Below are 13879 nucleotides of genomic sequence, written 5' to 3'. Positions count from 1 at the left end.
TGTACTTTCAGGTCAAATAAATTATTACAATAATTAAATTTGACCTTTTGTATAACAAAGGCAATAAAATGTCAGGAAAGGTGAAACAACTATTTAAGTGTCTAGGCTGTTGTTACTGTCAGTGGAGATTCACTGAATGGTTCCTGAACAGCAATTGAGTTCAAACTGAAGCAAAAACCTAGAGCTTGGTTCAGCAGCCTGAATACAGATGCCCAGGGCTACTTGAAATGCTCTAGTGCACCTCAAGCATCTTCCTGAAGCTGTCCTGTAAGGTGCAAGACCCACAGGAAAACCACGCTCTTGTCCAGCAGCAGCTGAAGGCCACACAGGTACCATGAGGAGCCTGCTTGCCCCACATGCATTGCCTAGACACTCCATGACAAATGGTGCCGGGCACCTCTCGTGGGCAAGTGAATGAAGGCTTGCATCTCCATCAACTACAGCAGTAACATACTATTTTAGGTACCTACACGCAAGTCTCCAATTCAGACTTGGTCCCATTTACCTGAGTCCTTGAATCACAACTCTAACTACAGCTCTTAGCAACTTGCTTTATCTTTATTTAAATGGGGAAGACAACGCTTCTTTCTAAGAAATTCTAAATCATAATCCTGTAAAAAGACTTGGGAAAAACAAAACCAAACCAAACAACAAAGCCCAAGATGGAGCTTTATTTCTTTTCTAAAGGCTAATGTAATCTTCCAGTCATTTGGCTTCTGTTGTGCCCCAGTGTGCTAGATTAAGAAGCCTTATTCTACTAGCAATATGCTTCTGCATAAGAAGACAGTAAGCAAGCCACCTCCTAATCTTTTTTGTTGTTGTTGTTAAGCTAAACAGAGAAGGTCACAGTTTTCAGTTACACTTAGCCTGTAACCTAGAAACCACGTTACTTGCCTAGAAACCTTTCTCAGTTAAGTACTTGAGAGCTATCAGATGAAGAGGCATTATGAAAGTGCTAAGCATTTAAAGCTAGTGAAAATTACCTTTTTAGTGACAGACCGTGAACCACAGCTCTCAGTAATCTTAGAGTGTAAGAATGAAGTTGAGACACTGAAGTTATTTCCTGCTTTTAAATAAAAATCTGAACATTTCTGGGGTGGTACTAGAACAACAGATACTCAACTTATAGAATTTAATGCGTGCAGAGTTCAGCTAGTAAATTACTTCACCTATGTCTCTTTAAGTGAATGTTGATTAGATTATTTTTGTAATACTAACATTTTTTTAAGCTGTGCATGGTAAAACACTGGTAAGCACACTGCATGCTCCTCAGAAGAAAATAACCCTCAGGAATGTCAGTGTAGATGTAAAAAAGTAAATTATGGAAGGGAGGGAAGGTTCAGACTTAAAATCAAGAGTGCATCTACATAATTTATGGATGGCAGGCATGAGCTAAGCTCTGCCTGTGCTCTGCAAAACAGGAGTGTTTATCTCTGGCTTCATGCCACAAGCTAAGGCATGATGCTATGTGCAGGCATGTTCAAACGACTCTCACTTGGAGCACAAAGAAAAAGCTTGCATCTGCCTACAATAATCTCCAGGTTACCTGTCAGTTGAATTGCATTATCTGCCTGCATATGCTCCGCGTCAGTGAAAAATGCATAATAATTCTATAAGTTGTGTCCACAAATGAAAAGGGTTAAGCTAAATTGCTTCAGCTTGCTTTGACTGTAGCCTAAAAAGTGCTCACAGACCATAACCACAGTTCAGCTGTCATGTGCATATTTGTTCCGTGTCAGGAAATTAATCATGGAAGATTTCAGGTTAGAATGGACTTCAAGAGATCATCTGGTCCAACCCCTGCCTGAAACAGGTCCAGCTTCAAGACTGGCCACACATCCAAGCACAGAGTCCCACTGCTGCACCCATACCCTGCCAAACCCAGGGACATGACCAGGCTGCACCGCCTTCCAGCTAATCTGGAACAGCATCATTGCTCACTGAATTAGAGTCAGCAAGATAAATTATGCTATTCTGAAGCAGGTAAAGCACAGATCTGCTCATTAAGCCCTGGAAGAGAGCCATTGATAGAATATCAGATGACAGTAATTTTTTTGAGGAAGCTGATATAATTCTCTGCAAATCAGGTCACTCTTGTTTTAGCCTATTGGATTTTACTTACAGGAAGGAGTTACCAAAGCTTCAGCCACTCCCAGTAGGATGTACTGAGGAGCTAGGTGGAAGCAAGGCATGGAGGAGACCAGGAGAACCTCCTTGGAAAGCATTTGCTCCACATGAGGGAAGTGCTTTCGATGTATTTCGGAGAAGCCAGCAACCATCACAGAAAGTGCAGCAGATAAGTGACCTACAACTGGGCAAAGAGGACAGAGAATATTCACCAAAGTTGTAGTTATAGGATTATCATATATTTAGAATGATGCAAGTCCCCGGAGAACCTCTCTGGACACAAACCTATACCACAAGTCTAAATATATGGCAAAGGGACATGAGCTCCAGACAAAGTATGCAGAATAAATGAGCAAGGAAAAAAAAATTTCTGAATAGCGAGGTGAGAAAGAAGAACAACTTTTTTTTTCCTTTTTCTTAAGGCTGGGGAGGTAAGAAAGGGGGAGAGAAAGAAAAAGTGTCAGCCCTTCCAAATATCATGAAAGGTTGAGTGGGAAAAAGAGTACCAAGTGGGGGAAATGCTCCTATTCAAGCAGCAATAAGATTCTGAAATACACACGCACATATACACCATATACTTTACCCATTTGTTCTCTATCCAAAAAGTAGGGCAAGCAGTTGAAGTACTCTATTTCTAAGGCTTGAGGCCAAGGTAGATGTGAGAGAAAATGATCACCAGTGCATATCACACTTCAGGAGATCAAGCATTCCTACATTTTCTCCTTTGCCTCCACTATAAAGTTCTTCTGACCTACTGGGGAAAGTTTGCTCGATAGTGCATTCACTGGACTGTTTAACATTTTAGGATGAGCCGAGCTACATTACTGGAAGAGATAACCTCCCACTTTATAAGTGTTTACACAGAAACCATTGTACTACAGCTGCCTCCCGCTTTCTTCAGTCATCCTGAAGAAGTACCGCTGCATGAACCATAACATGTTTTAATATATTACTGCACATGCAATGCATAGAGTCTTGTTGCCTGCCACAGTTATAAGGCATAAGTACTGCACAAGCACAGGACAGAAAAAAACCCACTATGTTTAACTTTAAAATGAAAGAAAAAGATTCTAAAAAAACCCCAGATATATTTTCAATACCACATACTTCACAACACATCGCATACAGGATACTATTCAAGTGTATTGTTTCATATTGTTGACAGTATGAAATAGTTGTAGCCTCTCAGAAACCAAACTAAAACAAACCAAAACACACACCAAAAAACCCAATCACCAAGGAATGCAAAGTTTTCAAGTAAGTCTCCCAAACTTGAAGCATTTATACTTATGATTTTTTGAACTCCTGCTAATTTTAACTAAGTTTGTGAATCCTCAGGATTTCTAAGCTATAATGTAAGTACAGGTGTGAGAATTTGGTTTCTTTTGACAGCTTTGGCTCAAATACCTGAACTGTGCACTGCTTTCCCCATAAGAAACCTCATCTCACTTCATGACTGGAAATTGTTACACTTCCTAGATTTGATGTCAACATTCAAAGGCTTTTGTTTCTTTTTATATTTATAGTATATGAAGTCTGTCTCTTTGGGTTCTGGGACAGAAGAGACAGAAAATTCATATAGCCAAGTGGCCTTAGCCTGATGTTTTTGCATGCATCTGTGTTTCTTCTCTCAGCAGCAAACTGTCATACCCTTCCACCAGCAGAGTTTTCCTGCATTTTCATAACTATAAATACCTTCCCCATCATGTAATGTGAGGCCTGGAAGCTGTTTTCCTGTTAAGGCACCTCTGGTATTTAATAAGAGCATCAATGAATTATTGCTTGAAAATTGATGATGAGAGGGAATTTAACAGCGTTTTCCATCCAGTGCACCTTATCAAGGTCAGGTATAAAGCCCTCAAGGAGCTTCTTGTAATCTACCAAAGCAAGAATTCTCCTAGTGAAAAATTTTGCTGGTACTAAAGAAAACTCAGGAAGCTCAGTATTACTACACAGTGCTATATTTTAAGCATTTTCCTCACTAAAAGCCAAAGCATATTTCTTTTAAGACATGATGTGGCAGAGGAAGAAACTGGGAGCCACGGAGACCTTGTTTTCCTCCTACCTTCTCTCCCTTTGTCCCTCTTTAAAACAAGCAGTTTGGAATGACCTTCTGAGGCTTTGGTTTTACAGAACAGGCTGTTTTAGGAACACTTGGGGCTCATTCTAGAACAAGGTTGTTTATATTACCTAGAGAATCAGGTTGTATTAGACCTTTGTGATTAGGTAATCTCATATCCTGAGTCAAAAAGCTTTCTTGAAATTAATGCTTGTTCATACTAGAACATCTTTTAGGGAGAAATGGTCATTGTCAACTCCTAAATCACCTGAAATAGACATTGGATTGGAGGCTTGCTTTTATGTACTGTATGGAGAGCTATCAACCTCATCAGTCTTGAACTGATTAAATCCAAGATTTATAAGACATTTCAGAATAATCGGACACTAAGAATATTAGAGCAAGAACTTCTATGGCTCAAGTACTTCAGCTAGAGCTTCTTGTCTGTAGCTGATGGACAACTAACCAGCAGACATACACCTTAAGTTCTCTGCTGAAGCTTCTGAACCATTAACTAAAACAAGTAGCATAAAATATATTTTTAAAATCCAAAACAACTATGTGAAACAAAGTTTACCAAATACTCACGTCTTTCCTAAAGAGGTCCAAATACTCAACATAATTGAGACACAATCTAAATTCATGTTAAGATTTTAATTTTTTTTAGATCATACATAGTTTACAAATAAACCAAAAACTATAGAGAAAGTGAAATAGATTTCAATTTTCATGTAGATCCTTATTACAGAGCAATCATATATTTCAGTACAACATTGTCTATATGGTTCATCCTTAAAAACTGTTTCTCTTAACACACCGAAAATTTCCAGAAAACTATTTAAGTTTCGTCTTCTTACAAAAGTTGAATTAAAATTTAGTTAGAGGCTGGCTTAACACCAACAGTCTATTTATACTTTCAATTTTGTTCCTGAAACTAATGGTGAACCTAATTAACAGTTTGCAAAAATACTGGCACTTAAAGGTCTACCATATTTGCCGCTGTGGTCATATGCTTAGATATCTAAAACCATTGCCTCTACTCACAGTTAGTTTTATGCCTCAGATAATTTATCACCCCTAACAGGAGGCTATTTTAACAAACAGGGCTATTAGGAATAAACCACTGCATATATTCTACTGCTGTTCAATGTAGCAGGATAGGACATTAATACTAACTTGAAATTTCCATGGTTTTAATGAAAATTATTATCTGAATGTGCTTTTTGTGTTTTAATGCAGATGTTATTTTAAAAACTAGGGTAATTGCAACCTGCTGTGTTATATGCATCTGGTTTGTATAAAACTTAATAACACTCTTAATTAGGCTAATTTAGTCAGATTAATACCTCTGTGTGTGTCAGTACTCACTGTGCTGCTTGCCATGGGGCACTGAATTAATAGTAGCACACTGAGAAAATAGTCATTTATAAATATTTTTGTGTGAGGTTTGTAATGCAGGCTGGAAGATAAAAAATGTAGGAAGTTTAATGAGAGTATCTATGAATTTGAATAGTTTTAAGTGAATAGAGAATAGAAGCTGCTTTTCTGGTAATACTAGATGTAGCTGGTATCACAAGAGGGTTGCAGAGGATCCCTCCAGATTCTAGAATATAAGAGGTTTTGAGTAGGTGATAATTTAATTAAAAAAAAAAAAATAAAAAAAAAAAAAAATCACATCAGCGTCAACAGAAGGAGGCCCAACCTCTACTATAGCCATCATTACTTCTAGGCTACACATTTCTCTGAAATGACTGCCAATCTGCAAGCCTGAGCTTACAATGCTTACTGTTGAAAACACTGAGACTCACAACAGAGTAGACTTCTTTGTGCCACTTGTCTTATATAAGAAAGAGATAACACTTCACATCTGAAGGCCCCTCTTCGCTTTACTTTCACTGAATGTACAATAAGGTATGTTTCAGTATACTATTTTAATAAATAAATTACTAAATGCCAGGGAAATTATCCCATACTAGATATTCAAATGAAAATTCTCATACTAGAGAGGAAAGCTGTACCTCTCCAAGTAACCTTCCACATGTGAAATGTTCAGCCTGCTCAGTGGGAACACCAGTCCAGCGATACACATCCATTTGTTTTATGTAGTTGTCTGCATGTTTTCTTTTGCTAAAAATACCTATTGCAGACACAGAATTAGACCAGATACTTTGATTTCACTTGTGATGCAACTGCAGAGTCTGGAATACACTCTAGTAGTGACAATATTGTTTCCCTCTTATGAGCTGTAGTCCTAATGTCAATGCAGTTATAGCATAAAAATATCAGAAAAACAAAGCCCTTGTTCATAACCTAGTTACTTAAATCCAAACTCACCAGTTTGAGCAACAAACATTTCTCCAGTGTCAGAGAGCAACTAACTGAAGGATTCTCCCACCCAAAGAAATACTTTCAAAGTAAATTAACTTTCCAAAAGTTTATATATAAACAAATACATAGAAGACAAAGAAGTCAGAGTAAGTCTCAGGACTAAATGGTTAGTACCATTTCTCTCACCAGTTCTTTAGGATGACTCCTAGTTATTTGCAAGTCTGTCCCAAAGGTTTTTATTGGTCAGAAGACTTTCAGTCTCTGTCCTACAAAAAAGCTATGCATTTTTTCTTCATATCTAGTATAGTTTTTCAGGATTATCTTTTCAACAATTCCTTTGAAACATATTCACTTCTGACTATCATCCCAAAACAAATCCATCTTCACACTTACAGCCAAAAACAATTGTATAGGAACATCCATGAACTACTGAAGCTTCTCTTTCAAAAACAGAATACATATTAAAACTGTATAAACGCATTTATTTTATACGTACCAATGTAAATTGTTGGAGAATGTCCAGTGTCCTTGGAACTAAAGAGATATGAGTTAATGCATTCCAAAATTGGAACAAGAATCAGTAGTGGCACGATGCTTATCACATTCATTGCTGCAACTGGTAAAAGAAATCCACTGAAGTGCAAGTTGGAATTCATGGTTTGGAGATAATATCCTGAAGGAATCTGTAGTAAATAATAAAAGCCCACTCCATTAGAGTACCAGGTACTTTTCATGGATCAGATTTTGATTATATTTGGAAACTTCTCCAAATGTCTTCCTTCTGAAGAAACCACAGTAAACCAAATACCTTCTGATTAAGAGGAATGACCATTAATGACAAAAGCTTTACAGAACATAGAACATTCTTGTTCTATGCCAGAACATAACATTTTCCTTCTATTTCATTTGCTTCTGAATTTAAACAAATATAAACAGCAGTCCCTGAGTTTATTTGATCATCCATAGTTACAGCTGTCAGCCATATATTAAATGGTTCTGCCTAATACTGTTGCACTTCTCATAGACAGGGTTTAACAGAACAGAATTTTAGAATAGCAAGATGAAGAGTAACTTTGAACTTGTAATAGTGCTCTCAAGGTGGAAGTAATTTTTAAGATGGTCTTGCCAGTGCACGGCTTTAAAAGATACAGGGAATGAAGATTTGGCCACAGTCTTAGAACCAGTTTAATGTAACTGACAGCCACAGCAGCTATATAGAGGATTTCCTTTTACTTCTGAGAATTGAAAACAGAAGAAAATTAATAACCAGATGAGGAACCCACCAGTTAATCAGTGGCAGTCATCTGCGTATGAAATTAAGTAGATTTAAGACTGTGCCTCACTTCAAAAGCAAATAAAATTTAAAAAAAAATAAAAATCACAATGTCTTCAACAGAGTTTTCAGGATTTTTTTTTCATTTGTTTCTTGAGGAAGCTTGGTTAAATAAGTATTGCAATTCCATGTGCAGCAGGGAGTCATAATCCACTCTGTGTTACAGACTGATGGGAAAGAGAAGAAACTTGAAATATTCAGAGTACAGTTATGACATGGCTGGATATAGAACTGCTTTGGTTTTGTATGGTTGGTTGGTTTTTGGTTTTGTTTTTGTGTTTTCTGTTGTTATTTTGGTTTGTTTATTTTTGTTTTTTGTTTTTCTTTTTCCCCCACACTATTCCTGTTTTTAGGGAGTTCTGGATTCCTACAGCATTCTGCATGGGTCTTTAACATGACTGGTAATGACAATTCAAGTAGAATATTACTGCTTTATAGCTGTCTGAAAATTAATGTATAGTTATAACTGAGTTCATGTAGGCTTTCTGGTCAATGGTTAAAGTCAACTGTACACGCTGGGAATCTGTTCAGTGCTAATGAATTACTCAAATGTTAGCTCTTAATAAAAATATTTTCCATCTACATTCCAACTCTAAAAGAAGATATAAATTGTAAAAAGTTGAATAAATGGCAAAAAAGTATGACAGATCAGAACTGAGACAAGTATTGATGGTTCCTTCTTTCGATGGCCTATTGAGAATCACAATTGACTTCTGAACAGGAATGAAAATACCATCAACATGAACCACAGGCACCAAAAGCTGTTAACTTAATAATATGGAGAAAATACTATTAATCTTTCCAAAAAAGGATACTGATCTATTGCCTAAACTAAGAAAGAGCCTTAAACTTATTGAAAACTCTGCCAGAAGGATAAAAGCAGTCTCTTTCAGTGCTGCTCAACTTTTAGCATTTCTGGATATATACCTGGTGAATAATATGTGTTTCATTTCCATCTGGTCATTAATACATAGCCTCGGCCATATGTGTGCGTTTGTTGGTTTGAGTTTTTTGTTTGTTTTGGGGGGATTTTTTGTGCTTTATTTATTTTTTTTTTGGGGGGGGGGAAGGTGGTGGAGGTGGAGAAGGGAGGGTATACAGGGAAAGAAGAGGAGAAAGAATGAGGTGGATGGATGGGAATGCAGGGTGATGGCAAGAAGGAGTGTCAATAAAACAGTATACACTACATATTTGTAAGATTTTCATTAAGCAGCATTTTAACACCACTAAGTAAAAATTAATTTCTGAACTGTTACTTCAGTTGCCAAAGGGTTAGCTACCTCAAACTCCTGCTTAGCCAGGATCATCTAGACAGAAATTAATCTGAAGGAATCACATCAACCTAAGTAGCTTCTTGATACATTTGCATGACATATATACACTCAGAAACGCAAAGAACCACATAGCCTGATAGAGAGGCTGTGAATAGACTGCTTCCTTCCACAAATGGAAAACCACCCATTTCCAGTGTAGGTACATCAGCCACATAATCTCATCTAAAGAGTATGAGAAGACTTCCTACCTCTCCCAAAAAGTGCATGAAGATTTAAGAAATTGAAAAATTACATTTTTTTTCAGAAGAATGCTGAGGCTGAGTCTCTGATAACTGCGACACAGTAGTGTGAGGAGCACAGGACTCTAGCACTAGATGTTTCAGTCAGTAAGGGTTCAGAAAAATGACTAGCAAGCAACCACACAAATTCCTTAATGAGTCTTGACCAAGTCAATTTCACTTATTTCATGAGATGAGAGGATATAGCAAGGTATATTCTCAGGTAATTCAAACTACTCTGCAATGTTGTTCTGCTGGTCAAGCAACAGTTCAAAAAAACACACCTAGAGACATAGTAGTTAACACATGTCACAGTATATTTCAAGATTTTTGTTTAAAAGCTGTGTACCCACCTGCATGATACATGTTCTGTATAGAATTTGGAAAGCAAACAACGGGAAGAGCCTGGCGAGCGACTTTGTGCTCTCCACCTGAGTCTCACTGTACTGACCACCATAGTTTTCCTTGGCATGATCCAGCCAGTTTGTCACGCTTCCACTAAAGTAGCGATATCGCACACAGCATGTTTTCAGTGCACTAGCAATTACCCCAAAAGTCGTCAGCAGGGAACTGTCTGCAAACAATCAGAGACACTAGACATTGTTGCATTTCTACTTGCTGTCAAAATAAACAAGACAAGACAAATCACTTTGGGAGTGAAAACACAACCTGATATATTCACCTTTATGTCTCTTGGGGGAGGGGGAAGGCAATAACAACCTGGATTTGTTCCAAAACATTCTGTTTTGGAAGCCAGTTTTTTCACAATCTAATTGTTATGAAAGTAATCCAGCTTGATATCTACAGAGAAAAGTGGTTTTGCTACCAGTTATTTAACACACCACAACAATTTGTTACAGCAGGTAAAATTTTGCTTTTGTTTTCTATTGATTGAATGAGGTTAGTTCTTAATTCAAGACAATAATGAAATATTGCATATCCACTGCCATTCAGCAAGGAGAGGGTAGTAGTGAAGTGAGGAGGAAAAGGAGCTCAAATGGGGCCTGATGAAATAAAAGAGTTCTCATGGATACATTTAAAAGCCAAAAATATTATCACAAGACCTCCAGGTAGCATTCTGTGGAAGAGAGGTTTCCAGTCTAGTAGCTGGTGTGTTCAAAGTTGCCCACTGGTTACTGGGTTCAGGAATTGCTAGCTAGGTTCTCAGAGGCAATGGAACTAAAACAAGGATAAAACTGTTAGCTTCAGGCTTGGGAATGCAGATTCATTTACCTTTAGTAAGTTGCTGATCCATGCAAATAGATGTTATAGCACTTCGCTTTTCTGATAATGTTGGAGCACTGCAATAACTGGGGTGTCTATAAATAAATAATTTCCAAAAACTACAGTGAACTAAGAAGATGGCAGAGGAAAAAATGTCTCCCTACTGTCTCCAGCATGGAAATTCTTTTTTAGAAATCTCCATTGACACATATTGGAAGCACTTGCTCTCAGGTATTAGGAAAGGGAATTTTGTTAGAAAACTAACAGTTAAAACTCTCAGTCAGTATCAGATCAACTCATTGGCAAAGCTAGTAATTACATTATTTAGGTCAAGAAGTGATAATCTTTTGCTTCACTGTATGCTAGAAGTTGAACATTGACAAAGGAATTAAAAGCAATAAAGTGATGTCATTACTACTCTACAAGGGTTTTAAACCAGAAAACGCGTAGAGTACCCCACAACAAGACTAGCAGGCAGCTCAAACAAAGCTACAACATGGCTGTGTCGTGGGTTTTTTGATCTAATCTTGAAGACGGCCACAGTCATCTCCTTTCCTTGGGAATGGAAGATGTTGGGCAGAATCTTCTTTTGTACACTCACTGGAGAAAAAAAAAAGACTAATATAGAAAACAAATCCTGACATTTCACTGCCTTTCCCAATGGATTAGCTGAGGCCCTCTTTAATGTAATATCAGTCAGCTACCTAGGAAACATTATTTTGTATGAGGCAAAACAGACAACTGTATTACTAAGCTGTGTTTCTCTGCATGGAAATCCAGCTGATAAGATCTAGTAAACTGAGAAGATAAAGCTTCTTGAACACGTAGACCAAATCAATATTAAGAAGATTTTACCAATGATGTAGTTAGAGTAAGTATCTCACCCCTTCTCTAAAGGAAAACAAAGTCCACAGAACTCCACAGTGGTGAATAGTTCAGATTACAAATCCAATCAGCTGGTAAGCGACAATTTTAAAAGCATAAATATTTATACCAGTACACATCGTGTAGATCAACATCATAAACTCTATACTTGTATTTCTAATGTTTACTTCAGAAAAAAAAAAAAAATATATATATATATATACAGATATTAAATTGCAACTTCCAGAAGACAATTTTCCTTCTCCTTTATATTTCAGTCCTTGGCTGTAATGTTCTGCTACTTTGACCTTGATCTAATAATGAATATCTATGCTACTTAATTACAATAAAAACCTTACATTGCACCCTAGATGGTAGATACACATTTTTTCCTCATCTCTGGTCACCTGCCAGTCCTCAAATTTATAGCAGTGGGAAGACATGCAAATGAAGCCCATGCTTGACAGCTAAACATAATTGAATGTATGATCCATACTTGAAGAGTTACCTTAAAATAAAAAAGGCAGCAGATATAAAAATCATTTAAGGTCACCTATGGATTTGAATTACACTTCTGAAGAATTTCCATTTCATCATCTCACTGAAAGGTACAAAGTATGTTATCTTTTATTTTCACTAAGGAGATAAACTTTGCAGATATTAGTATAGAGACTGGCGTTTTTCAAAGAGTTGGAAAATACATTATTAAATCGAACAACACTCATAAAGAAAAACATTTGATAAAAAAAAATCTGCTAGTTTTGTTGATGGCTAAGACATAATCTACAAATTTATGTTATTCCACTTAGCAGAGTTAAACTAGTTGGATGAAATACTAGAGATTTAGTCCCTAAGATATAGGCCAGCTCAGGGGCAGATACTAATGAATTTTCTTACCTTCTTAGGTTATAAAATCTGTAATAAGCTGCAGCAAGCCAGAGAGCCATCATTTGCTCCATAAGAAGCTAGCTAATTTGATGCTAGTTTTTGCAGACCTCAGCTGCACATTATCATGATGTTTTTGGGCATTGTGGAGAGATTGCATTCCTTTGGCTATGTTTGTTTTGAGTAAACCTCTCTAATGACATCCTCACTATGATATTCCCAGGCACTTGATTCATGCATTCATTCCTTCACTGCTAATATATTTTTGCTTAAATTATATTTATAGCAAAAAGACTGAAACAACAACTTGCTTTCAGTTTTTGGGTTTTGTTGGAAAAGAATAGCAAGGTTCAGGTACAGCCTTATTCACATCACCAAGACTCCACTGACATTTCTGTGCTTGGCCAATGGAGAAGGGTAGTTGCCATCAAAGACTGTTTAAGAGCTCAGGTACCAACTAGTGAGGCTGCAGAAACATAAGAACTTCTGTTATAAATATCTCCACAGTCTGCATAGGAACTATTTAGAGTATTTCTAGTTATTTTCAAGTGTGTAAAAACACTTGGTGTTCTATAAGGAAGCACATTGAAATAGCAATAAGCATCAGACATTCTGCAAGCTAAAGGCATTATAGAACAACTTTGCCGCTAGTGCATATTACTGTTTAGCTGACTAACCTCACTGCTTGGCTGCTGAGCTAAGAGTTCAGCCAAAGCAATAGAGCACACTTAAGGGCAACAAACATGGCAAAATCAAGTCCACCAGTCACATGCATTCAATAACTTTTCCTGCACAGGTAAATGTTTCGACACATCTTGACATGACAGACAATGTACATAAGTTTCCCAGAGATCAGTTTTGACTTTTTCAGACTATCTAGAATCTCCAGGTCTCTTTACAGATGCTGGATGTTGTTTCTTACATACAGACCTTGTAGAGCAAAAACCCAAGTAACTCCTACCAAACAGGGCAGTGTTGTGGAAGAACTCATTTTGATATGTAAGTTCTGTGAAAATAAGCTCTAAAGATATTTTCCAATATATAGTTGACTCTTACCTGTTTTGGGTTTGTAAATCATTTCACCACGCACCATGTGAATTGTGATCATAGCCATAAGCATGGACACAAATGGGATAAGAAAACCAAGGTTCTTGGCCACAGACTGCTGGATATAAGAAATGGTGACAAAGACAACTGCTGAATTTAAGTTAATCAGCCAGTAAAACCTAGTACACACAGACAAGAGAAAAGAGTGGAGAGGCTGAATAAAATAAGGCCTTTAAAGATTATTAAAACATTACATTAAAAGCATAGTAAGTACAGTAAGCATGGACAGCATTGGTACCATGCACACACTGACGCAGCAATTAAAACCAAATTTCACTTGGATGCCTCGGCTCCAAGAGGTATGTACTAAGGTAGTAAAGCTGAAAAAATTATCAGTCTAGTACTGGAAATATCCTTGTGAATCAGACTAATTAAATACATCAACATTTACCATTTACGT

The 13879-nt window shown here is 37.1% G+C and overlaps 1 protein-coding gene across 1 annotated transcript in view; it reads right to left on the bottom strand.

Moving 5' to 3' along the window:
- The window catches only part of SLC15A5 (solute carrier family 15 member 5), a gene marked incomplete at both ends in the record, with an annotated part of 34505 nt that overhangs the window by 12936 nt on the left and 7690 nt on the right, over positions 1–13879 (bottom strand). Inside the window, 4 exons of the mRNA XM_082075982.1 lie at positions 2123–2311; positions 7011–7197; positions 9753–9973; positions 13429–13598. Of these exons, the coding sequence (XP_081932108.1) occupies positions 2123–2311; positions 7011–7197; positions 9753–9973; positions 13429–13598 (767 nt within the window). The remainder of the gene's footprint in view (positions 1–2122; positions 2312–7010; positions 7198–9752; positions 9974–13428; positions 13599–13879) is intronic.

This window comes from Streptopelia decaocto, assembly GCF_964273445.1.
Source record: "Streptopelia decaocto genome assembly, chromosome: 1".
Classification (NCBI taxonomy): Eukaryota; Metazoa; Chordata; class Aves; order Columbiformes; family Columbidae; genus Streptopelia; species Streptopelia decaocto.
The sequence above is the reverse complement of the archived record's forward strand: the minus strand, read 5'-3'. Positions and strand labels throughout refer to the sequence as shown.